At 43.7% G+C, this 25801-nt stretch overlaps 1 protein-coding gene across 2 annotated transcripts in view; it reads right to left on the reverse strand.

Annotated features, from left to right (window-relative positions):
* The window catches only part of LOC134356477 (CDK5 and ABL1 enzyme substrate 1-like), a 213411-nt gene that overhangs the window by 26944 nt on the left and 160666 nt on the right, over positions 1 to 25801 (reverse strand). For both annotated transcript variants that reach the window (XM_063067438.1, XM_063067435.1), the window contains one exon: positions 14869 to 14972. In XM_063067438.1, the coding sequence (XP_062923508.1) occupies positions 14869 to 14972 (104 nt within the window). The remainder of the gene's footprint in view (positions 1 to 14868; positions 14973 to 25801) is intronic.

Below are 25801 nucleotides of genomic sequence, written 5' to 3' on the forward strand. Positions count from 1 at the left end.
GAACCTATTATGGAAGAAGAAATAAAGAAAGCAATTTCTTTGATGAATTCTGGTAAAGCACCCGGCCTAGATGAGTATACAGTAGAATTTTTAAAATCTTTTTCAAGTCTACTGTCTCCTTGGCTATGTAGAATTTTTAAGGATGCCGTATTTGTAGGTAAATTACCACAATTCTTTTATGAAGCATCTATTTCTTTAATTCCTAAAAGATAAAGACCCCACTGAATGTGCACCGTATAGACCTATATCCTTGTTGAATGTGAACTCCAAAATCTTTTCCAAAATATTAGCAATTAGATTGGAAAATGTATTGCCACAGATTGTTTCTGATGACCAGACAGGATTTGTTAATAATCATTATCCGTATTTTAATGTTAGGAGGTTGATGAACATTGTATATACTTCTTCACCTAAAACTCCAGAATGTGTTATTTCACTTGCCGCCGAGAAGGCGTTTGATAGAGTTGAATGGGAATATTTATTTAACATCCTTGAGAAATTCAATTTTAGCCCAAAATTCATATCTTGGATTAAATTGATATATCATACACCTTTGACTTCTGGACTTACTAATAATCAGAGATCCCTTTTTTTTTAGGCTTTTTCGAGGTACTAGACAGGGCTGTCCTTTCAGCCCTTTACAATTTGATATTGCCTTGGAGCCCTTGGCAATCGCTCTTCATGATTCACCCAATATATTTGGCATTATTCGTGGGAATGAGACGCGTAAGGTATCATTATATGCAGATGACCTGTTACTATACATCTCTAATCCAGAGAAATCTATTCCTGCAGTAATATTATTACTTGCTTAGTTTAGTAGATTTTCTGGTTATAAATTGAATCTTAATAAGAGTGAGCTTTTCCCATTAAATATGCAAGTTCCAATCTATAGACAATCACCATTTAGACTGGTTACTGATTATTTTACTTATTTGGGTGTTAAAATTACTAAGAAGCATAAGGATCTATTTAAAGTTAACTTTTTACCCTTAATTGATCATGTTAAACAACTGCTTACTAAATAGTCCCCATTGTCCCTATCATTGATTGGTCGAATCAATGCTATTAAGATGATTATTTTACCTAGATTTCTGTATCTATTTCAGGTGGTACCAATCTTTATCTCTAAATCCTTTTTGGTATTATTGATTCTTAAATTTCTTCATATATATGGCAGAATAAAAATCCTAGGTTAAGTAAGAAATATTTACAGAAATTTAAAAAATGGCAATTTGGCATTGCCGAACTTTAGTTCTATTATTGGGCAATTAGTATTCGATACCTAACGTTCTGGACGCAAGATTTGGATGAAATTCAATATCCACGATGGGTGAATCTCGAGTGTGAGTCAGTACATGGTTCTTATTGGCTTCTATTTTAGGGGCTTCGCTTCCCTTTGCACTTATTAAACTGAATAAACAAACGATTAATCCAATAACTAAACATATAATACGAATATGGTTTCAATTTCGTAAATTTTTTGGATTGAATAAATTTATTCTATCAAGTCCTATTATATCCAATTTTTTCTTCCAACCATTCAGAACTGATCAAGCTTTTCTTTTATGGAAAACAAAGGGAATAACATGTTTTCGTGATTTATTCATGGATAATTGTCTCATGTCCTTTGAACAGTTGTCTGATAAATATAATTTGCCTAGATCACATTTTTTCAGATATTTACAGATTAGAAACTTTTTGAAGGTTATTTTACCTACTTTTCCGATATCACATCAAACTGAAATTACAGAAAATTTTTTAGGTTTAAACCCCTATCAAAAGAGTTTAATAGCAATGGTTTATGATTTAATTCTGAAAATACGTTTAGGTATGTCTGATAAAATTAAGAATGAATGGGAAACAGAACTTCATGTACCTTTACCTATACAGAAATGGGAGAAAACTCTCCAACTAGTTAACACTTCTTCAATGTGTGCTAGACACGCTTTGATACAATTTAAGGTGGGTCACGGGGCCCATATGTCTAAGGATAAGTCAGCTTGTTTTTATGGTCATAAAATCCTGTCTGTGACGGATGTAATTCTGAGGTAGCTTCCTTGACACATATGTTTTGGACATGTCCTTTTTTGAAAAAATATTGGAAAGATATTTTTGACATTATTTCAGTAGTTTTACGTATTGATTTACAACCTCATCCTATTACTGAAATTTTTGGATTACCAGCGATAGACTCTATTCATTTATCCCCTTCAGCTTGTCGTTTGATTGCATTTGTTACATTAATAGCCAGAAGATCCATTTTATTTAAATGGCAAGATTCTAATCCCCCTACTACATTTCAATGGTTTTCCCAAACTATAACATGTTTAAACTTGGAGTGGTACCACTGATCCTTCGGTTAAATTTGAAGAAACTTTGAGGCCATTTATTCAACATTTTCTTATGATGTAAGCTGACCTTTTCTGAATCCTTTTTAATAACTTTTTGTTTGTGTATAGAGGAGCAGAGTTAATGACAAATAATGATTTTAACAGATGAAATATGGCAGCCCAGTTTCTGTTTTGTGTTTTTTTAGTGTAGGGGTAAAAACTTTTTTTTGAATCTTTTTCATGTTCAACTATTAAGAGATTGGGAGGTTTAAATTAAATATGTTACTCGGAGTCTGTGTCTGTATACGTTAATCATTATTAATGTAATCCCGATCTCTTTGTATCATTATCATTGTTATGTTTATCAACTTGAAACTCAATAAAAAAGATTGAAAAAGAAAGAAAGAAAGAAATTCACTTTCCCACTCTCCCCTCAATTTGTGGCAGCTCGACAGCAGGAAAAATTTTTGAAGGACAAACAAACAGAATCATTAATCGACCAACAGAGCGGAGCAAGCAGCCCCAGTTTCCCATCAACAACCTCACAGCAGGAGAGACAAGACATCAGTGGCGGACAGCTTCAAAGTTAATTAACAGACTGGGCCATTGCTTCTGCTGTGGAAAATCTGCTCTGCTTATCCGGTAAATAACCAGCAACATAATCCAAACCAACGCATATAGTGTGTGTGGTGATGACACACACCTGCCACTGACCAAGGTCTAAGCTCTACAAAGTGTTTGTCTCTTTCACTGATTAACCTTTTTAGGGGATAGCTCAGGAGAGAGGCAATGTTTTAGAAATATACATGATGTGAAATTCTGATGAATCTTGGCTGGACAGATTGAAAACAAATCTCAGGGTCATATTTGGTGATACACACAGTGCTGTGCAATAGTTTTAGGCACATATGTATAGCTAGGGTACCACAGACCTTTGCACAGTACTGTAGTAATTTTATGTGTTGCACTGTACTGCTGCCACAAAAAAAAACAATATTTCATGACATATGTGAGTGATGACAGACCTGATTCTGATATGAGTCTCTATTGTGGACTGGGAGTGGGAAAGGGAGAGGGGAGGGAGCAGGAAGCACAGACAGACACTCTGTAATGATCAATAAACCAATTGTTTGGAATCAAGTGAGCTTGCCTGGTGCTCAGGGCTGGGTGTGTCTGCACCCACTCCACCTCCTGCCACCTGTCCCTCACCCCTCCCCAGGCACTCCACCCTCACCATTCACAATATCCTTTGCACCCACAAGATTTACTGACTCACTCTGCTCCACACTGACAAACACTGGTCTGTGTACAGGTCTCAGATACCCTAGCTGTATATATGTGCCTCAGACAGTACTGTATGTACCTTGATAATGAATTTATTTTGAACTTTGAGAATCCTTTATGGCAGTATTGCCAAATTCCAGGCATTGGAGATATACTGTTGTTGTGGCTAATGTTACATGTACAGAAAGACACAAATTTACAAATTTAGAGCAAAGAACAACACAGTACATGCCATTTGATTGCACCGACCATCGAAAACCTACTCCACTCTTTCAGAAAGGAGGAAGCAGAAAGGAAACTATAGACCAGTTAGACTGACCCCAGTGGTTGGAAAGATACATGTTAGGTAGAGCGAAATACATGTTAGTAGGGAAGTAGTGTTAGGTAAATTGAAGGGATTGAAGGCAGATAAATCCCCAGGGCCAGATGGTCTGCATCCCAGAGTGCTTAAGGAAGTAGCCCAAGAAATAGTGGATGCATTAGTGATAATTTTTCAAAACTCGTTAGATTCTGGACTAGTTCCTGAGGATTGGAGGGTGGCTAATGTAACCCCACTTTTTAAAAAAGGAGGGAGAGAGAAACCGGAGAATTATAGACCAGTTAGCCTAACATCGGTGGTGGGGAAACTGCTGGAGTCAGTTATCAAAGATGTGATAACAGTACATTTGGAAAGCGGTGAAATCATCGGACAAAGTCAGCATGGATTTGTGAGAGGAAAGTCATGTCTGACGAATCTCATAGAATTTTTTGAGGATGTAACTAGTAGAGTGGATGGGGAGAACCAGTGGATGTGGTATATTTGGATTTTCAAAAGGCTATTGACAAGGTCCCACACAGGAGATTAGTGTGCAAACTTAAAGCACACGGTATTGGGGGTAAGGTATTGATGTGGATAGAGAATTGGTTAGCAGACAGGAAGCAAAGAGTGGGAATAAACAGGACCTTTTCAGAATGGCAGGCGGTGACTAGTGGGGTACCGCAAGGCTCAGTGCTGGGACCCCAGTTGTTTACAATATATCTTAATGACCTGGATGAGGGAATTAAATGCAGCATCTCCAAGTTTGCGGATGACACGAAGCTGGGCGGCAGTGTTAGCTGTGAGGAGGATGCTAAGAGGATGCAGAGTGACTTGGATAGGTTGGGTGAGTGGGCAAATTCATGGCAGATGCAATTTAATGTGGATAAATGTGAAGTTATCCACTTTGGTGGCAAAAATAGGAAAACAGATTATTATCCGAATGGTGGCCGATTAGGAAAAGGGGAGGTGCAACGAGACCTGGGTGTCATTATACACCAGTCATTGAAAGTGGGCGTGCAGGTACAGCAGGCATTGAAAAAGGCGAATGGTATGCTGGCATTTATAGCAAGAGGATTCGAGTACAGGAGCAGGGAGGTACTACTGCAGTTGTACAAGGCCTTGGTGAGACCACACCTGGAGTATTGTGTGCAGTTTTGGTCCCCTAATCTGAGGAAAGACATCCTTGCCATAGAGGGAGTACAAAGAAGGTTCACCAGATTGATTCCTGGGATGGCAGGACTTTCATATGAAGAAAGACTGGATGAACTAGGCTTGTACTCGTTGGAATTTAGAAGATTATGGGGGGATCTGATTGAAACGTATAAAATCCTAAAGGGATTGGACAGGCTAGATGCGGGAAGATTGTTCCCGATGTTGGGGAAGTCCAGAACGAGGGGTCACAGTTTGAGGATAAAGGGGAAGCCTTTTAGGACTGAGATTAGGAAAAACTTCTTCACACAGAGAGTGGTGAATCTGTGGAATTCTCTGCCACAGGAAACAGTTGAGGCCAGTTCATTGGCTATATTTAAGAGGGAGTTAGATATGGCCCTTGTGGCTAGGGGGATCAGAGGGTATGGAGGGAAGGCTGGTGCAGGGTTCTGAGTTGGATGATCAGCCAAGATCATAATAAATGGCGGTGCAGGCTCGAAGGGCCGAATGGCCTACTCCTGCACCTATTTTCTATGTTTCTATATCGGAGTCAATTGTTAAGGATGAGGTTCTGGAGGACTTGGTGACACAGGACAAGATAGGACAAAGTCAGCATGGTTTTCCTGATGAAGAATCTTGCCTGATGAGCCTTTTGGAATTCTTTGAGGAGATTACAAGTAGGATAGATGAAGGGGATGCAGTCAGCATTGTATATTTGGACTTCCAGAAGGCTTTTGACAAGGTGCCACACATGAGGCTACTTACCAAGTTAAGAGCCCATGGAATTGCAGAAAAGTTACTGGCATGGTTAGAGCATTGGCTGATTGGTAGGTGGTAGCAAGTAGGAATAAATCAATCCTTTTCTGGTTGGCTACAGTGACTAGTGCTGTTCTGCAGGGGTCAGTGTTGGGACCACTTCTTTTTATGCTGTATATCAATAATTTAGATGATAGAATAGATGCCTTTGTTGCCAATTTTGCAGATGATACGAAGATTGGTGGGGGAGCAGATCATGTAGAGGAAACAAGTAGGCTGCAGAATAACTTATACATAGAAACATAGAAAACCTTCAGCACAATACAGGCCCTTCGGCCCACAGAGCTGTGCCGAACATGTCCTTACCTTAGAAATTACCAAGGGTTACCCATAGCCCTCTATTTTTCTGAGCTCCAGGTACCTATCCAGGAATCTCTTAAAAGAACCCATCGTATCTGCCTCCACCACTGTCGCCAGCAGCCCATTCCACACACTCACCACTCTCTGCGTAAAAAACTTACCCCTGACATCTCCTCTGTACCTGCTTCCAAGCACCTTAAAACTGTGCCTTCTCGTGCTAGGCATTTAAGCCCTGGGAGAAAGCCTCTGCCTATCCACATGATCAATGCCTCTTATCATCCTACACACCTCTACCAGGTCACCTCTCATCCTCCGTTGCTCCAAGGAAAAAAGGCCGAGTTCACTCAATCTATTCTGATAAGGCATGCTCCCCAATCCAGGCAACATCCTTGTAAATCTCCTCTGCACGCTTTCTATGGTTTCCACGTCCTTCCTGTAGTGAGGCGACCAGAACTGAGCACAGTACTCCAAGTGGGGTCTGACCAGGGTCCTATATAGCTGCAACATTACCTCTCGGCTCTTAAACTCAATCCCACGATTGATGAAGGCCAATGCACCGTATGCTTTCTTAACCACAGTGACAACCTGTGCAGCAGCTTTGAGTGTCCTATGGACTCAGACTCCAAGATCCCTCTGATCCTCCACACTGCCAAGAGTCTTAACATTAATACTATATTCTATCATCATATTTGACCTACCAAAATGAACCACTTCACACTTATCTGGATTGAACTCCATCTGCCACTTCTCAGCCCAGATTTGCATTCTATCAATGTCCTGCTATAACCTCTGACAGCCCTCCACACTGTCCACCACACCCCCAACCTTTGTGTCATCAGCACATTTATTAACCCATCCCTCCATTTCTTCATCTAGGTTATTTATAAAAATCACGAAGAGTAGGGGTCCCAGAACAGATCCCCGAGGCACACCTGCAGAATATGACCCATTTACAACCACTGTTTGCCTTCTGTGGGCAAGTCAATTCTGGATCCACAAAGCAATGTCCCCTTGGATCCCATGCCTCCTTACTTTCTCAATAAGCCTTATCAAATGTCTTGCTGAAATCCATATACACGACATCTACCACTCTACCATCATCAATGTGTTTAGTCACATCCTCAAAAAATTCAATCAGGCTTGTAAGGCACAATCTGCCTTTGACAAAGCCATGCTGACTATTCATAATCATATTATGCCTCTCCAGATGTTCATAAGCTTTCTACCTAACTCTCTAAATTCTTTTTCAGGACCTCATTGCTTTTCCTCCTATGTGACTGGTTCCAATACGTATCCCCCTCCATTAACTAAATACTTCCCTATATAGTCTGCTCCTATTCCTGTCTGAGGCTTAGTAAAGATAGGGGGAGTTGTGGTCACTATCACAGAGTTATAATAATGTACAGTGCAAAAACAGGCCCTGTATCTAGTCCATGCCGAAACCATTTAAACTGCCTACTCCCACTAACCTGCATTGGGACCATAGCCCTCCATATCCCTATCATCTACATACCTATCCAAGCTTTGCTTAATTGTTGAAATTACGCTCACATGCACCACCTAGTCTGGCAGCTTGTTCCACACTCTCATGACTCTCTGAATGAAGAAGTTTCCCTTCATATCCCCTTTAAACTTTTCATAGAAACATAGAAAATAGGTGCAGGAGTAGGCCATTCGGCCCTTCGAGCCTGCACCGCCATTTATTATGATCATGGCTGATCATCCAACTCAGAACCCAGCCTTCCCTCCATACCCCCTGACCCCTGTAGCCACAAGGGCCATATCTAACTTCCTTTTAAACATAGCTAATGAACTGGCCTCAACAGTTTGCTGTGGCAGAGAATTCCACAGATTCACCACTCTCTGTGTGAAGAAGTTTTTCCTAACCTCGGTCCTAAAAGGCTTCCCCTCTATCCTCAAACTGTGACCCCTCGTTCTGGACCTCCCCAACATCGGGAACAATCTTCCCGCATCTAGCCTGTCCAATCCCTTTAGGATCTTATACGTTTCACCTTTCATTCTTAACCCATGACCTCTGGTTGTAGTGCAACCCAATCTCAGTGCAAACGTCCTGCTGGCATTTGTCCTGTCTACACCCCTCATAATTTTGTATACCTCTATCAAATCTCCCAAATGCAGAGGTTGTTTACGAGTAAAGTCGTAATTCATTCAAGCTTTCCTTGCAACTCATGTCATCTAATCCCAGCAGCATCTTGTAAATTTTCTGTGTACTCTTTCAACCTTATTTACATCTTTTCTGTGGGTAGGTAACCAAACTGCACGCAATACCAGACATCCCACCCTGCAAAAGCTCATTTCAGAGAGGTAGCACCATCAATTTGCAGGAGACTCCCAGAACTTCCAGGAGAGGTGGGATGTCTGCAATAGAGTAGCTCCTTAGCAGCTAGCCAGCTAGTTTAAATAACGTTAGCTATGCTAATGAATGAATAAACTCACTTCAACATTTTACAGTCTTAACCCATCATGGGCAATAGAAAAGTCACTGTTGCAAACAGTGCAGCAAGCAACACTGTCATTATTTTTGATCCCTATTAGGCAGGGGTACACTTTGGTGTAGTCTGGGGTGAAGTACGTTTTATTTTTTATTTTTTTGGAACATTCTGCCATGGCGCTCTCTCTCTCTCCCTCTCGCACTCTCTCTCACTCGCTCTCTCTTGTGCTCTCTCTTGCTCTCTCTCTCGCTCCAAAAAAAATCGATTTCCGGGATATTGTATATAATTTGCAGGCATCAGGGAGCCGCTATCAATATGTGGGAGACTCCCGCAACTTCCGGGAGAGGTGGGATGTCTGCAATACTCCAAATTGGACCTCACCAACATCTTATACAACTTCAACATAACATTCTATGTCCTGTACATAATATTTTGATTTATTAAGACCAATGTGCCAAAAGCCTTCTTTACGACCCTATCTCGCTGTGACATCACTTTCAAACATTATGGACCTGTTTTCCCAGATCCCTTTGTCCTACCACAATTCTCACTGTGTAAGACCTGCCCTGGTTGGTCCTACCAAAGTGCAAAACCCTGCACTTGTCTGCATTAAATTCCATCTGCTATGTTTCAGCCCATTTTTCCAGCTGGTCCAGATCCCGCTGCACGCACTGATGGCCTTCCTCACGGTCCACTACACCCCTAATCTTGATGTCATCCGCAAATTTGCTGATCCATTTAACTGCTTTATCATCCAGATCATTGATACAGATGGCAAACAACAATGGACCCAGCACCGATCCATGTGGACCCACAGGCCTCCAGTCAAAAAGGCCACCATCTACTAATTTCCTCCGAAAATTCTATAAAATTGGTCAAACATGACCTGCAATGAACAAAGCCACATTGACTATCCTTAATCAGTTCACATCTATCCAAATACTTATCTACCTGGTCCCTTAGAACACCTTCCAAGAAATTTCCCACTACTGATATCAGGCTTACCGGCCTGTAAGTATCCGGGTTTATTATTAGAGCCTTTCATAAACAGTGGAACAGCATAAGCAGTGCTCCATCACACACATAAAATGCTGCAGGAGCTCAGCCAGCTAGGCAGCATCAATGGAACGGAATAGAGAGAGTTATCAGTACTGGAAAGGAAAAGGAGTGAGCGTAAGACGGTAAGGGGAGGGGAGAGGGAAGTGCAAAATGGCAGGTGATAGGAGAAGGGGAGGGGTGAAGCAAAAAGCTGGGAAGTTGATTGGTGAAAGAAATAAAGGGCTGGAGAAAGGAGGAATCTGAAGGAGAGAACAGAAGACCATGGAAGAAAGGGAAGCAAGAGAAGCATCAGAGGGAGGTGTTGGTGAGGTAAGGAGATAAGACCAGAGAGGGAAACAGGAATGGGGAATGGTGAAGGAGAGGAGGGGCTGGGGTAATTACCTGAAGTTGGAGAAATCAATGTTCATGCCAGCAGGTTGGAGGCTACCCAGACAGAACATAAGATGTTGCTCCTCCAACCTGAGCATGGCCTCATCATGGCAGCGGAGGAGGCCATGGATTGAAATGTTGGAATGGGAATGGGAAGTACAATTGAAAAGGGTGGCCACCGGGAGATCTCACTTCCAGTGGCCTTCAGAGCAAAGGTGCTCGACAAAGCAGCCTTCCAATCTACGTCAGGTCTCACTGATACACGGGAAGCCAGCCCAGGAGCACCAGATACAGTAGATTGCCCCAACAGACTCGCAGGTGGAGTGTTGCCTCACCTGGAAGAACTGTTTGTGGTTCTGAATGCTAGTGAGGGAGGAGGTGTACTGGCAGAGTTTGACAGATTCTTGATTCGTCAGGGCATGAAGGGATACAGGGAGAAGGCAGGAGATCGAGGAGGCTGAGAAGAAAATTGCAAGGCCATGATGAAAAACAGATTCGATGGGCTAAATGACCTAATTCTGCTCCAATACTTCATAGTCTTATAGAAATGGAAGAGATGCGGCCGAGGGCGGCATTGGTGGTGGAGGAAGGAAAGCCTCTTGCTTTGAAGATGGAGAGCATTTCAGTAGTTCTGGAATGAAAAGCCTCATCCTGAGAGCAGATGTGGTGGAGAGAGAGGAACTGAGAGATGGGGATGGTATTTTTACAAGTGACAGGGTGGGAAGAGGTATAGTCCAGGTAGAGTCAATAGGTTTATAAAAGATATCAGGAGAAAGACAGTCTCCAAAGATGGAGACAGAGAGATTGAGAAAGGGGAGAGAGAGACCATGTAAATTTGAGGGCAGGGTGGAAGTTGGAGGTAAAGTTGATGAAATCGACAAGCTGAATTTCCCCCGGGATCAATAAAGTGTGACTATGACTATGACTAGGAGCAGGAAGCAACGTCAGTGCAGTCATCAATGCAGCGTAGAAAGAGTTGGGGAGCAATGCCGGTGTAGACTTGGGACATGGACTGCTCCTCATAGCTGATGAAATGGCAGGCATAGCTGAGACCCATGTGGGTGCCCAGAGCTACACCTGTGGTTTGAAGAAAGTGGGAGGAGCAGAAGGAGAAATGATTGAGGGTGCGAACGAGTTCCACCCGACGGAGGAGATTGGCGGTGGTGCCCTGAGTTCACCCAGCATTTTGTGTACGTTGCTTGCGATTTCCAGCAGCTGCAGATTTTGTCATGTTTGTTAACTGTCTCCAGTCTTCCTGTGCCTCACTTTCTACCACACCTACTGTACATTGAAACATACAGTGAAATATGACATTATGTTTCTGAAACGTTCTCCCACTGAGAGTTCTGACACCTGACATGGTTCAATGCTGAGCACCAAATCCAATATAGATTCTCCTCCAGTCAGCTTGTCTAAATATTGTGTCAGGATTTCTTCCTGGACACACCAAACAAATTTCACCCATCGAAACCTTTTGCATGAAGGAGGTACCAATCAATATTAAGGAAGTTGACCTGACTAATTGAGAACCTGTCTACCTCTGCTTTAAATATACTCAGTAACTTGACCTCTGCAACCATCTGTGGCAATGGTCACCATCCTTGTGGTGACCAGAACTGCACTTTACAATTCATCTGTGGTCTAATTAGTGTTTAACAGAGTTACACCTGTAAATGCCCATTGTGAACACTGTGAGCACTTTTGGACCAATTATTTGAGAAAGGATATGGAGAGGGTTCAGAGGAGGTTCACGAATATGATTCCAGGAATGAAAGAGTTAATGTATGAGGAGTGTTTGGGCCTGTAGTGCCGAAGTTCAGAAGAGTGAGAGGTGAAACTCACTGAAACCTATGAAATATTGAAAGCACTAGATAGAGTGGATGTGGAGAGGATGTTTCCCATAGTGGTGGAGTCTCAGACCAGAGGGCACAGATAGAGTGAGTGTGGAGAGGATGTTTCCCATAGTGGTGGAGTCTAGGACCAGAGGGCACAGATAGAGTGGGTGTGGAGACGATGTCTCCTGTAGTGGGGAAGTCTCGGACCAGAGGGCACAGATAGAGTGAGTGTGGAGAGGATGTTTCCCATAGTGGGGGAGTCTAGGACCAGAGGACATAGCCTCAGTACAGAGGAACGGCCATTTAGAACAGAGATGGGGAGAAATTTCTTTAGCCAGAGGGTGGTGAATCTGTGGAACCTATTGCTATATATGGCTGTGGAGGCCAAATCATTTGATATATTTAAAGCGGAGGTTGATAGGTTCTCGATTAATAAGGGTGTCACTGACTACAGGGAGAAGGCATGAGAACGGGGTTGAGAGGGATAATAAATTGACCATGAAGGAGTGGTGGAGTGGACTCCACGGCCGCTCTTGTATATTGGCAGCACTCCATTAGACCCTAACACTATAAAACATAGGGACAGAAGTAGGCCATTCGACCCATTGATTCTAGTGTGCCATTCAATCATGCGCTGATCCAATTCTTCCAGTCACCTCCACTCCTCTGCCTTCTCCCCATACCCTTTGATGCCCTGGCTAATCAAGAACCTATCTATCTCTGCCTTAAATACACCCAATGACTTGGCCTGCACAGCCACTTGTGGCAACAAATTCCACAGATTTACCACCCTCTGACTAAAGTAATTTCTCTACATCTCTGTTCTAAATGGATGTCCTTCAATCCTGAAGTCTTGCACTCTTGTCCGAGACTCCCCTACCATGGGAAATAACTTTGCCGTATCTAATCTGTTCAGGCCTTTTAACATTCGGAATGTTTCTATGAGATCCCCTCTCCTTCTCCTGAACTCCAGGGAATACAGCCCAAAAGCTGCCAGATGTTCCTCATATGGTAACCCTTTCATTCCTGGAATCATTCTCATGAATCCTTTCTGGACCCTCTCCAATGTCAGTATATCCTTTCTAAAATAAGAGCCCAAAACTGCTCACAATACACCAAGTGTGGTCTCACGAGTGCCTTATAGAGCCTCAACATCACATCCCTGTGCTTGTATTCCATAACCTCCAGAAATGAATGCCAACATTGCATTTACCATCTTCGCCACAGACTCAACTTGGAGGTTAACCTTTAGGGTATCCTGCATAAGAGCTGTCAAGTCCCTTTGCATCTCTGCATTTTGAATTCTCTCTCCATCTAAATAATAGTCTGCCTGTTTATTTCTTCCACCAAAGTACATGACCATACACTTTCCATCGTATGGTTTCCCAGCTGTTATAATCTATTCCCAGTCTAATAAAGACAGTTATGCTATTTGTGAGGATGCCGTGTTGGCACTATAATGTGTGTCGGCTCTTGCGGGCTGACCCCAGCACATCCTCGGGTTGTGCTAGTTGTTCACGCAAACGTCATATTTCACTGTAGAGTAGGCGTGCTAAATAAATCTGAATCTGCTTCTCAGCCACATAGACTACTGCCAATTATGGTCTTACTACTCATTGGACACCCATGATTGTGTAGCCAAGTTTCCATCAAACTCAATATATAAGTTTGCTGATGACAACACAATTGTAGGCCATATCTCGGGTAATGATGAGTTTGAGTACAGACGGGGAATTAAGAACCTGGTGGCATAGTGCGAAGACAATAGCCTATCCCTCAACGTCAGCAAGATGAAGGAATTGGTTGTTGACTTCAGGAGTAGCAGACCGCACGGCCCAATTTGCATCGGTGGTGCGCAAGTGGAACAGGTCAAAAGCTTTAAGTTCCTCGGGGTCAATATCACAAATGACCTGACTTGGTCCAACCAAGCAGAGTTCACTGCCAAAAAGGCCCACCAGCACCTTTACTTCCTGAGAAAACTAAAGAAATTTGGCCTGTCCCCTAAAACCCTCAGTAATTTTTATAGATGCACCGTAGAAAGCATTCTTCTAGGGTGCATCACAACCTGGTATGGAAGTTGTCCTGTCCAAGACCGGAAGAAGCTGCAGAAGATCGTGAACATGGCCCAGCACATCACACAAACCAATCTTCCATCCTTGGACTCACATTACACCGCACACTGTCGGAGCAGTGCTGCCAGGATAATCAAGGACACGACCCACCCAGCCAACACACTTTTCGTCCCTCTTCCCTCTGGGAGAAGGCTCAGGAGCTTGAAGACTCGTATGGCCAGATTTGGGAACAGCTTCTTTCCAACTGTGATAAGACTGCTGAACGGATCCTGACCCGGATCTGGGCCGTACCCTCCAAATATCCGGACCTGCCTCTCAGTTTTTTTGCACTACCTTACTTCCCATTTTTATATTTTCTATTTATGATTTATAATTTAAATTTTTAATATTTACTAATTTTAACTATTTTTAATACTTAATATTTGTAATCCAGGGAGTGGGAAGCGCAGAATCAAATATCGCTGTGATGATTGTACGTTCTAGTACCAATTGTTTGGTGACAATAATGTATAAAGTATAAATAGTTTAAAAAAACAAAATATTGTATATGCAGAAAATCCAGAATTAGCACATTTTAAACAGCAAGCATTATTTTCTGAATTTTATCAATGTCTGGATGTTTGGCCTAGTCCCATACATATCCTTGAGAATTTCACCTTGAAGTCTGTTTCTCAACAAAAACAAGATTAACGCCCACACGCTGCCCCAATTGTTTGTCACCGTGCAGGCTGTTTAAAGGTGCTGAATGTTATGCACTATTCACAATATTTTTTCCACGGTAATCTCTTACAGTGCTTTTTCAGATGACAGGGAGATGCTTGCCAAACCAACAGTTTTGTTTTGACCGTTCAGCTCCATAAAACCACAGCGCACAAGCCAGTGGAATGTGCCGGCACCTACCATGTAGGAAGGGAAAATGAGAACTCGCTTGTGTTTTCCACACGGCCACTGCGGGTCGTCCACCAGGTTGGGATCGTACTCTGCAAACTCTGTCACTTCAGTACCTGTGAGGAAACACCAGCGTTAATCCATTCAGTCTGGGTAGCCTCCACCCTGATGGCATGAATATTGATTTCTTCAACTTCCGGTAATGCCCCCCACTTCACCATTCCCTGTCCCCTTTTCCCTCTCTCATCTTATCTCCTTGCCTGCCCGTCACCTCCCTCTGGTGCTCCCCCCACCGCCTCGTCTTTATTCCATGGCTTTCTGTCCTCTCCTGTCACTCTTCAGCATTGTAACCCTTTCACCATTCAATTTTTCAGCTCTTCATCCACACCCCTCCCAGTTTCCCCTGTCATCTTGTGATCCTCTCTCCCCTTACCCCACCTTTTCAATCTACTCCTCATCTCTTTTCCTCCAGTCCTGCCGAAGGGTCTTGGCTCAAAATGGTGACTGTACACTTTTCCACAGATGCTATGGATCCCATTTTCTATGTTTTCTATGCTGCCTGGCCTGCTGAGTTCCTCCAGCATTTGGTGTTGTGTTGCTCAGATCTCCAGCATTGGCACATTTTCTCTTGTTTGTGCTATAAAAGCTTCATTCCACATGGCAGCACAATGGTGTAGCAGTTACCTCAATGCCGATACAGCAGCAACAAACCGGGATAAATTCCCACCCACTGGTTGTATGAAGTTTGTATGCTCTCCCCATAGTCAGGTGGGTGCTTCCGTATCCTCGCACTTTCCAAAGATGTACAGATTGGTAGGTTAAACGGTCAGAGGGCTGGAATTGGGGAGAGTGGGCTCGTTGGGCCAGAAGTGTACTCTATTCCAGAGGAATAGAGTATAGGAGCAGGGATGTGATGTTAAGGCTCTACAAGGCGCTGATGAGACCTCACTTGGAGTACTGTGAGCAGTTTTGGTCTCCTTATTTAAGAAAGGATGTGCTGACATTGGAGACGGTACAGAGAAGATTCACTAGAATGATTCCAGGAATGAGAGGGTTAACATATGAGGAACGTTTGTACGCTCTTGGACTGTATTCCTTGGAGTTTAGAAGAACGCAGAGAGACCTCATAGAAACATTTCGAATGTTAAAAGGCATGGACAGAATGGATGTGGCAAAGTTGCTTCCCATGGTGGGGGAGTCTAGTACGAGAGGGCATGACTTAAGGATTGAAGGGCGCCCATTCAGAACAGAAATGCGAAGAAATGTTTTTAGCCAGAGGGTGGTGAATCTATGGAATTTGTTACCACGGGCAGCAGTGGAGGCCAAGTCATTGGGTGTATTTAAGGCAGAGATTGATAGGTATCTGAGTAGCCAGGGCATCAAAGGTTATGGTGAGAAGGCAGGGCAGTGGAACTTAATGGGAGAATGGATCAGCTCATGATAAAATGGCAGAGCAGACTCGATGGGCCGAATGGCCGACTTCTGCTCCTTTGTCTTATGGTCTAAATAAATAAACAGAACTCAGGACTTCCTCACATTTCCAACTTACAGGATCACTGTTGTAGGCAGAACTATAACATTGGTTACAGTTGAATAATGGTGAAATGGCCTGACAAAATGAGTAAATCACAATCAGTGCTTCATACAGAAGGGGCAAAAATGAAAACACTCGGGAATGAGTGGATAGGCTGAGATATTTCCCAGTGGGGATGAGTGATGAGGGATATTTCCCAGTGGGGATGAGTGAACAGGGATATTTCCCAGTGGGGACGAGTGAACAGGGATATTTCCCAGTGGGGATGAGTGAACAGGGATATTTCCCAGTGCGGGCGAGCAAACAGGGATATTTCCCAGTGGGGATGAGTGAACAGGGATATTTCCCAGTGCGGGCAAGCAAACAGGGATATTTCCCAGTGGGGACGAGCGAACAGGGATATTTCCCAGTGGAGATGAGTGAACACGGGTATTTCTCAATGGGGACGAGTGAGGAGGGATAATTCCCAGTGGGGACGAGTGAACGGGGATATTTCCCAGTGGGGACAAGTGAACAGGGATATTTCCCAGCGGGGGGAGTGAACAGGGATATTTCCCAGTGGGGACGAGTGAACAGGGATATTTCCCAGTGCGGGCAAGCAAACAGGGATATTTCCCAGTGGGGACGAGCGAACAGGGATATTTCCCAGTGGAGATGAGTGAACACGGGTATTTCTCAATGGGGACGAGTGAGGAGGGATAATTCCCAGTGGGGACAAGTGAACAGGGATATTTCCCAGCGGGAGGAGTGAACAGGGATATTTCCCAGTGGGGACGAGAACTGGGATATTTCCCAGTGGGGATGAGTGAACAGGGATATTTCCCAGTCCGGACAAGTGAACGGGGATATTTCCCAGTGGGAAGGAGTGAACAGGGATATTTCCCAATGGAGACGAGTGAATGGCGATATTTCCCAGTGCGGATGAGTGACGAGGGATATTTCCCAGTGGGGATGAGTGACGAGGGATATTTCCCAGTGGAGTCGAGTGAAAGTGGATATTTCTAAGTGGGGACCAATGAACAGGGATATTTCCCAGTGATCAGCAGCACTGGGGCTCCACAGGGGACTGTCTTCTCTCCCTTTCTCTTCACCATTTACACCTCCGACTTCAACTACTGCACAGAGTCTTGTCATCTTTAGAAGTTTTCGGATGACTCTGCCATAGTTGGATGCATCAGCAAGGGAGATGAGGCCGAGTACAGGGCTACGGTAGGAAACTTTGTCACATGGTGTCAGCAGAATTATCTGCAGCTTAATGTGAGAAAGACTAAGGAGCTGGTGGTAGACCTGAGGAGAGCTAAGGTACCGGTGACCCCTGTTTCCATCCAGGGGGTCAGTGTGGACATGGTGGAGGATTACAAATACCTGGGGATACGAATTGACAATAAACTGGACTGGTCAAAGAACACTGAGGCTGTCTACAAGAAGGGTCAGGGCCATCTCTATTTCCTGAGGAGACTGAGGTCCTTTAACATCTGCCGGACGATGCTGAGGATGTTCTACGAGTCTGTGGTGGCCAGTGCAATCATGTTTGCTGTTGTGTGCTGGGGCAGCAGGCTGAGGGTAGCAGACACCAACAGAATCAACAAACTCATTCGTAAGGCCAGTGATGTTGTGGGGATGGAACTGGACTCTCTCACGGAGGTGTCTGAAAAGAGGATGCTGTCTAAGTTGCATGCCATCTTGGACAATGTCTCCCATCCACTACATAATGTACTGGGTGGGCACAGGAGTACATTCAGCCAGAGACTCATTCCTCCAAGATGCAGCACAGAGCGTCATAGGAAGTCATTCCTGCCTGTGGCCAACAAACTTTACAACTCCTCCCTTGGAGGGTCAGACACCCTGTGCCGATAGGCTGGTCCTGGACTTATTTCATAATTTACTGGCATAATTTACATATTACTATTTAACTATCTATGGTTCTATTACTATTTATTATTTATGGTGCAAGTGTAACGAAAACCAATTTCCCCCTGGGATCAATAAAGTATGACTATGACTATGAATGAGTAAACGGGGATATTTCCCAGTGGGGACGAGTGAACAGTGGTATTTCCCAGTGGGGACGAGTGAACAGTGGTATTTCCCAGTGGGGACGAGTGAACAGGGGTAGTTCCCAGTGGGGACGAGTGAACAGGGGTAGTTCCCAGTGGGAAGGAGTGAACGGGGACATTTCCCAGTGGGGACGAGTGAACGGGGATATTTCCCAGTGGGGACGAGTGAACGGGGACATTTCCCAGTGGGGACGAGTGAACGGGGGTAGTTCCCAGTGGGGACGAGTGAACGGGGATATTTCCCAGTGGGGACGAGTGAACGGGGATATTTCCCTATGGAAACGAAATCAATCAGCTTTGTAGAAATAGAGTACATGTGAATCAAACTGTGCCAGATAGAGTATACTTGACAGAACTTGTGCCAGAGTAGAAATAATCTATACCTGTGCCAACTTCAAAAGCAGAAGTCATTGAGTCATAGAACAATACAGCACAGACACAGGCCCTTCACAAAGTTAAAGAAAAATTTAATAACTAAGTATGTATATCTCCATTAATTACCCTGAGATTCATTTTCTTGTAGGCATTTACAGGAAAATAATGAATACAATTCATGAGAACATACACACAAAGACTAACGAACAAACAAAGGTAAATTGTGCAAATGGAAAAAAATTATATTTAGAACACAAATTCTAGAATCCTTGAAAATGAGTCTGTAGGTTGTGGAATCAGTTCAGTGTTGAGGTGAGTGAAGTTATGCACAATGGTTCAAGAACCTGATGGTTGAGGGGCAATAACTGTTCCTGAACCAAGTGGTGTGTGTCTTCAGGCTCCTGTACCTCCTACCTGATGGCAGCAGTGAGAAGAGAGCATTGCCCAGATTATGAAAGTCCTTGATGATGGATGCTGCTTTCCTGCAACAGAAATCCTTGTAGATGTGCTCAATGCTGGAGAGGGCTTTGCTTTATGCAGTATGTAGCAGAAGTGTTTTTATGGTAATTATATTGTTAAAGCCAGCATGCAACTGCATTGTAAGACAGGTTGCCTTGGAGAGTGTTTATCTACAGGGTCACCAAGAGTTACCATAAAGCTAAGGCACTTGAATGACTGACTGAACAAGATAGAAAGCAATGTACAAATAACAGAGGCTTTCCTCAGATACTGAAAACAATATAATGTGGCTGGAGTCTATGATGTCTTTTTGAAGCCACCCACATAGCATGTACAAGGGAATTATTCAAATCATCAGAATCATCTTCATGTTGAAAACTACCTGAAAGCTACTGTACATCTGCTCCTACTCCCCAGTGTGAATACAACATTGGTTCCATTGTGGACCACAGGACACAGCCTCAGAATAGACGGATGTCCCTTTAAAACAGAGATGAGGAGGAATTTCTTTAGCCAGAGGGTGGTGAATCTATGGAATTTGTTGCCACAGATGGCAGTGAAGGCCAAGTCACTGGGTATATTTAAAGTGGACGTTGATAAGTCCTTCACTGGTCAGGGCATCAAATGATACAGGGAGGGGGCAGGAGAATGTGGTTGAGAGGGATGGCAGATCATTTAATGTTGTTTCCTGTACACCATGTGAAGGAATAAATTAGCCAAGATGGAATTGCAGAGCAGACTTGATGGGTCCATAAGACCACAAGACATAGGAGCAGAATTAGGCCATTCAGCCCATCGAGTCTACTCTACCATTTATCATGTCTGAACACGGATCACACTCAGCCGCATATACCTGCCTTCTCACCATATCCTGTGATGACCTGACCAATCGGGAAACTATCGACTTCCGCCTTAAATATGCTCACAGGCTTGGCCTCCACTGCAGTGTGTGACAGAGCATTCCACAGATTTACTACTCTCTGACTACAACATTTCTCCTTACCTCTGTCCTAAAGGGTTGCCCCTCAATTTCAAGGCTGTGCCTTCTAGTTCTGGATACTCTCACCATAGTAAGCATCCTCTCCACATCCACCCTACATAGACATTTCAAAATTCGGTAGGTTTCAACCCCACACAGTCTTCTAAACTCCAGTGAGTACAGTGTAAAGGAGAATTAAAAGTAATTCCCTTTATTCTCAGAATCATCCTTGTGAACCTCCTCTGGACTCTCTCCAATGACAACACATCCTTTCTGAGATATGGGGCCCAAAACTGTTGACAATACTCCAAGAGCGGCCTGACTAGTGTCTTATAAAGGCTCAGCATTATCTCCTTGCTTTTATATTCTAATCCCCTTAAAATAAGTGCTAATATTGCATTTGCCTTCTTTACCTCAGACTCAACCTGTATATTAACCTTCTGGGAGTCTTGCACAATGTCTCTCCACACTTCTGACGCTTGATCCTTGACTCTGTAGTTAAGAAGGCATACGGTGCATTGGCCTTCATCAATCGTGGGATTGAGTTTAAGAGCCGAGAGGTAATGTTGCAGCTATATAGGACCCTGGTCAGACCCCAGTTGGGAGTACTGTGCTCAATTCTGGTCGCCTCACTACAGGAAGGATGTGGAAACCATAGAAAGGGTGCAGAAGAGATTTACAAGGATGTTTCCTGGATTGGGGAGCATGCCTTATGAGAATAGGTTGAGTGAACTCGGCCTTTTCTCCTTGGAGCGATGGAGGATGAGAGGTGACCTGATAGAGGTGTACAAGATAATGAGAGGCATTGATCGTGTGGATAGTCAGAGGCTTTTTCCCAGGGCTGAAATGGCTAGCACGAGAGGGCACAGTTTTAAGGTGCTTGGAAGTAGGTACAGAGGAGATGTCAGGGGTAAGTTTTTTACGCAGAGAGTGGTGAGTGCGTGGAATGGGCTGCCAGCGACGGTGGCGGACGCAGATATGATAGGGTCTTTTAAGAGACCCCTGGATGGATACTTGGAGCTCAGAAAAATAGAGGGCTATGGGTAACCCTAGGTAATTTCTAAGGTAAGGACATGTTCGGCACAGCTTTATGGGCTGAAGGGCCTGTATTGTGCTATGGGTTTTCTATGTTTCTAATTGCATTGTTTCCTCAGCACTACCTACCCCTCCAGCTATTTTTATATCATCCTCAAACTTCACCACAAAGTCATCAATTCCTTTATCTAAATCACTGACAAACAATGTGAAAAGTAGCAATCCCAATACTGACCCCTGAGGAACACCACTAGTCAATGGCAGCCAAACAAAAAAACACCTTTTATTCCCACTTGCTGCCTCCTGCCTGTCAGCCATTCCATTATCCGTGCCAGAATCTTTCCTGTAATACCATAGGATTTTAATTTGTTAAGCAGCCTCATGTGTGGCACCTTATCAAGCGCCTTCTGGAAATCCAAGTAAATGACATCCACTGCCTCTCTTTTGACAACTCTGCTTGTTACTTCCTCAAAGAACTCTGACAGATTTGTCAGGCGAGATTTCCTTTTACAGAAATCATACTGATTTTGACTTATTTTATCATTAGTCCTCAAGTACTTCGAAACCGCATCCTTAATAATGGACTCCAACACATTCCCAACCACTGAGGATAGGCTACCAGGCCTATAACTTCCATTCTTTTGTCTTCCTCCCTTCTTAAACAGTGGAGTGACATTTGGAACCTTCCAGTCATAGAAACATAGAAAACCTACAGCACAATACAGGCCCTTCGGCCCACAACACTGTGCCGAACATGTTAGAAATTACCTAGGGTTACCCATAGCCCTCTATTTTTCTAAGCTCCATGTACCTATCCAGGAGTCTCTTAAAATACCTTATCCTATCCGACTCCACCACCGTAGCCAGCAGCCCAATCCACACATTCAACACTCTGCATAAAAAAACTTACCCGACGTCTCCCCTGTATCTACTTTCAAGCACCTTAAAACTGTGCCCTCTCGTGCTAGCCATTTCAGCCCTGGGAAAAAGCCTCTTATCATCTTGTGCACCTCTATCAGGTCACCTCTCATCTCCCGTCACTCCAAGGAAAAAAGGCTGACTTCACTTAACCTATTCTCATAAGGCATGCTCCCCAATCCAGGAATCATCCCTATCAATCTCCTCTGCACCCTTTCTATGGTTTCCACATCCTTCCTGTAGTCAACCGACCAGAACTGAGCACAGTACTCCAAGTGGGGTCTGACCAGGGTCCTATATAGCTGCAACATTACCTCTTGCCTCCTAAACTCAATCCCAGGACTGATGAAGGCCAATGCACAATATGCCTTCTTAACCATAGAGTCAACCTGCAAACAGTACTGAATATCACAGGCCACTTGACCCACAATGTTGTGCAAACCCTTTAACCAGCTCCAAGATCAAATCTACCCTTCCCTCCTTCATAGTCCTCCATTTTTTTTCACCTTTGTGCCTATCAAAGACTCCCTTAAATGTCTGTAATGCACCGACCTCCACCACCTCTAGCAGGGCTTTCCACGCACCCAATGCTCTAAGTAAAAAAAAAACTTGCCTAGATTCTCCCCTATACTTTCCTCCAACCTCTTTAAAATTACGCCCCCGTATTAGCCATTTCTACTAGAGAAAGTCTCTGGGTGCTCACTTGATCAGTGCCTCTTTGCATCTTGGACACCTCTGTCAAGTCACCTCACATATTCCTTCACTCCAAAGAGAAAAGCCCGAGCTCACTCAACCTATCATCATAAGACAAACCTTCAAACATCTTTCTTTCAACAACATGCCTGTTACAGCTTAGGGAAAGAATGTTAGGTAGAGAATGTGCGCCTCCATTACCAACCTCCTGGCTTCTCAATCGCTCTACCAGTGAAGACAAGACTGCTGCGAGCATCTTCATTACCAATCCCCTTGGGACTCAGTTTGTCTACCAGTGAAGACAAGACTGCCATACCTCTTCATTACCAACCCCACTGTGTCTCAATCTCTCAACCATGATCACAAGGCAGCCATCTGCCTTCATTACCGATCTCTCTGCATCTCAGTCTCAACCAGTGAAGACAAGCTTGTGGTGTACCCTGTTAGCAATTCCTCTGCGTCTCATCCTCTCAGTCAATGAAGACAACCAGCTGTGCGTGTTTGTTACCAAGCCCTCTGTGTGTCTCTCTCTCAACCAATAAAGAAAAGGCTTCTGTACGTCTACGTTACCAATATCTCAGCACCTCAATCTCTCTCTGCCAAATCTCTCTCTCAAAGATGCACTCCCTTTGAGGCAATGGATAATTGTTGCAAGGGGAAGGGGTTCTTACAGTGTGGCACAGTGCATAATTGTTCCGATGGGATTGTTATTATAGATTGACACATTGGATAATTGTTCCCATGGGATGGGGTTATTACAGACTGACACAGTGGATAATTGTTCCGATGAGATGGGGTGACACAGATTAACATGGCGGATAATTGTTCCGACGTGATGGGGTTATTACAGACACAGTGGATAATTGATCCAATGGGATGAGGTTATTACAGACTGACACAGTCGATAATTTTCCGATGGGATGAGGTTATTAAAGACTGGCACGATAGATAATTGTTCCATTGGGATGGTTATTACAGACAAACACAGTGGATAATTGTTCCCATGGGATGGGGTTGTTACAGAGTGACACAGGGCATTGATCTGATAGAATAATTATTACAGAACAGTACAGTGGATAATTGTTCCAATGGGATTGTTATTATACAGTGGCATGATGCATCATTGTTCCAAATGGATAATTCTTCAGATGGGTTTGAGTTATTGGAGACTGGCACGAAGGATAATTGTTCCCTTGAGATGGGGTTGTTACAGACTGGCACAGTGGATAATTATTCCGCTACAATGGGGTGGGTATTAAACAGTGGCACGTGGGACAGTTGTTCCATAACACCATAACATCATAAGATGTAGGAGCAGAATTATGCCATTTGGTCCATCAAATCTACTCCACCATTTCATCATGGTTGATCCATTTTCCCTCTCAGCCCCAATCTCCTGTCTTCTCACCATATCATTTATTAGAACATAGAAATCTCAGCACATTACAGGTCCTTCGGCCCACAATGTTGTGCCAACGATGTAACCTACTCGAGAAACTGCCCAGAATTTCCCTACCGCCATTGCTGGCAGTGCATTCCATGCATCCACCACTGTGTGTGTGAAAAACGTACCCCTGACATCCCCTCTGTACCACTTCCAAGCACCTTAAAACTGTGCCCTCTCGTGTAAGCCATATCAGTCCTGGGAAAAAGCTTCTGGCTATCCAAAGGATCAATGCCTCTCATCATCTTATACACCTCTATCAGGTCACCTCTCATCCTCCGTCGCTCCAAAAAGAAGAGGCCAAGTTCCCTCAACCAATTCTCATAAGGCACACTCTCCAGTCCAGCCAACATCCCTATAAATCTCCTCTGCACTCTTTCTGTAGTATCCACATCCTTCCAGTAGTGTGGTGACCAGAACTGAGCACAGTACCCCAAGTGGACTCTGTACAAGTAGGGGATTGCCCTGACAAATCAAGGGTCTATCAACCTCTGCCTGAAATATATGTGAAGACTTGGCTTCCACAGCTGCCTGTGGCAACAAATTCACCTTAAGACCTTTCAGTTTGCCTGGCACTTTTTTCCTTGTAATAGCAATGGCACTCACGCCTGCTCCCTGACGCTCACAGACCTCTGGCACACTGCTAGTGTCTTCCACAGTGAAGAATGATGCAAAGTACTAACTAAGTTCATCTGCACAACACACACAAAATGATGGAGGAATTCAGCAGGCCAGGTAGCATCTATGGAAAAGAGTACAGTCGATGTTTCAAGTTGAAACTCTTCAGCAGGACTGGAGAAAAAAACATGAGGAGCAGATTTAAAAGGTGGGTTCCATATTTTTGTCCTCTATTACTACCTCACCAGCATCATTTTCCAGTGGTCCAACATGAACTCTCACCTCCCCTTTACTCTCAATATAATTGTAAAAACTTTTCAAACTCTGCTTTATATTATTGGCTAGTTTGCCCTTAGATTTAATTTTTTCTCTTTTATAGCTTTTTTAGTTGCCTTTTGTCAGATTTTAAAAGCTTCCCAATCAGCCAACATCCCACTCACTTTTGCTACTATATATGCCCTTTTCTTGGCTTTTATTCAGTCCTCAACTTTCTTTGTCAGCCACAGTTGCCTACCTCGGTCCTTTGGGAACTTCCTCTGTGGGTCATATCTATCCTGCAACTTGTGAACTATTCCCAGAAACTTCAGCCATCTCTGCTCTGCCATCATCCCCGCCAGTAACCTCCTCCAATCCACCTGGGCAAGCTCCTCTCTCATGCCTCTCTAATTCCCTTTATTCTGTTGTGACTCTGATATTGCTTCTCCCTCTCAAATTGCAGTATGAATGCAATCATATTACAGAACATAGAACATCAGAAGTTCTATGTTCCGTAATATTATGATCTGTGTCTCCTAAGGATTCGTTTACATTAAACTCCCTAATAACTTCTAGAC

The sequence above is a fragment of the Mobula hypostoma genome, chromosome 1, assembly GCF_963921235.1.
Source record: "Mobula hypostoma chromosome 1, sMobHyp1.1, whole genome shotgun sequence".
Lineage (NCBI taxonomy): Eukaryota > Metazoa > Chordata > Chondrichthyes > Myliobatiformes > Myliobatidae > Mobula > Mobula hypostoma.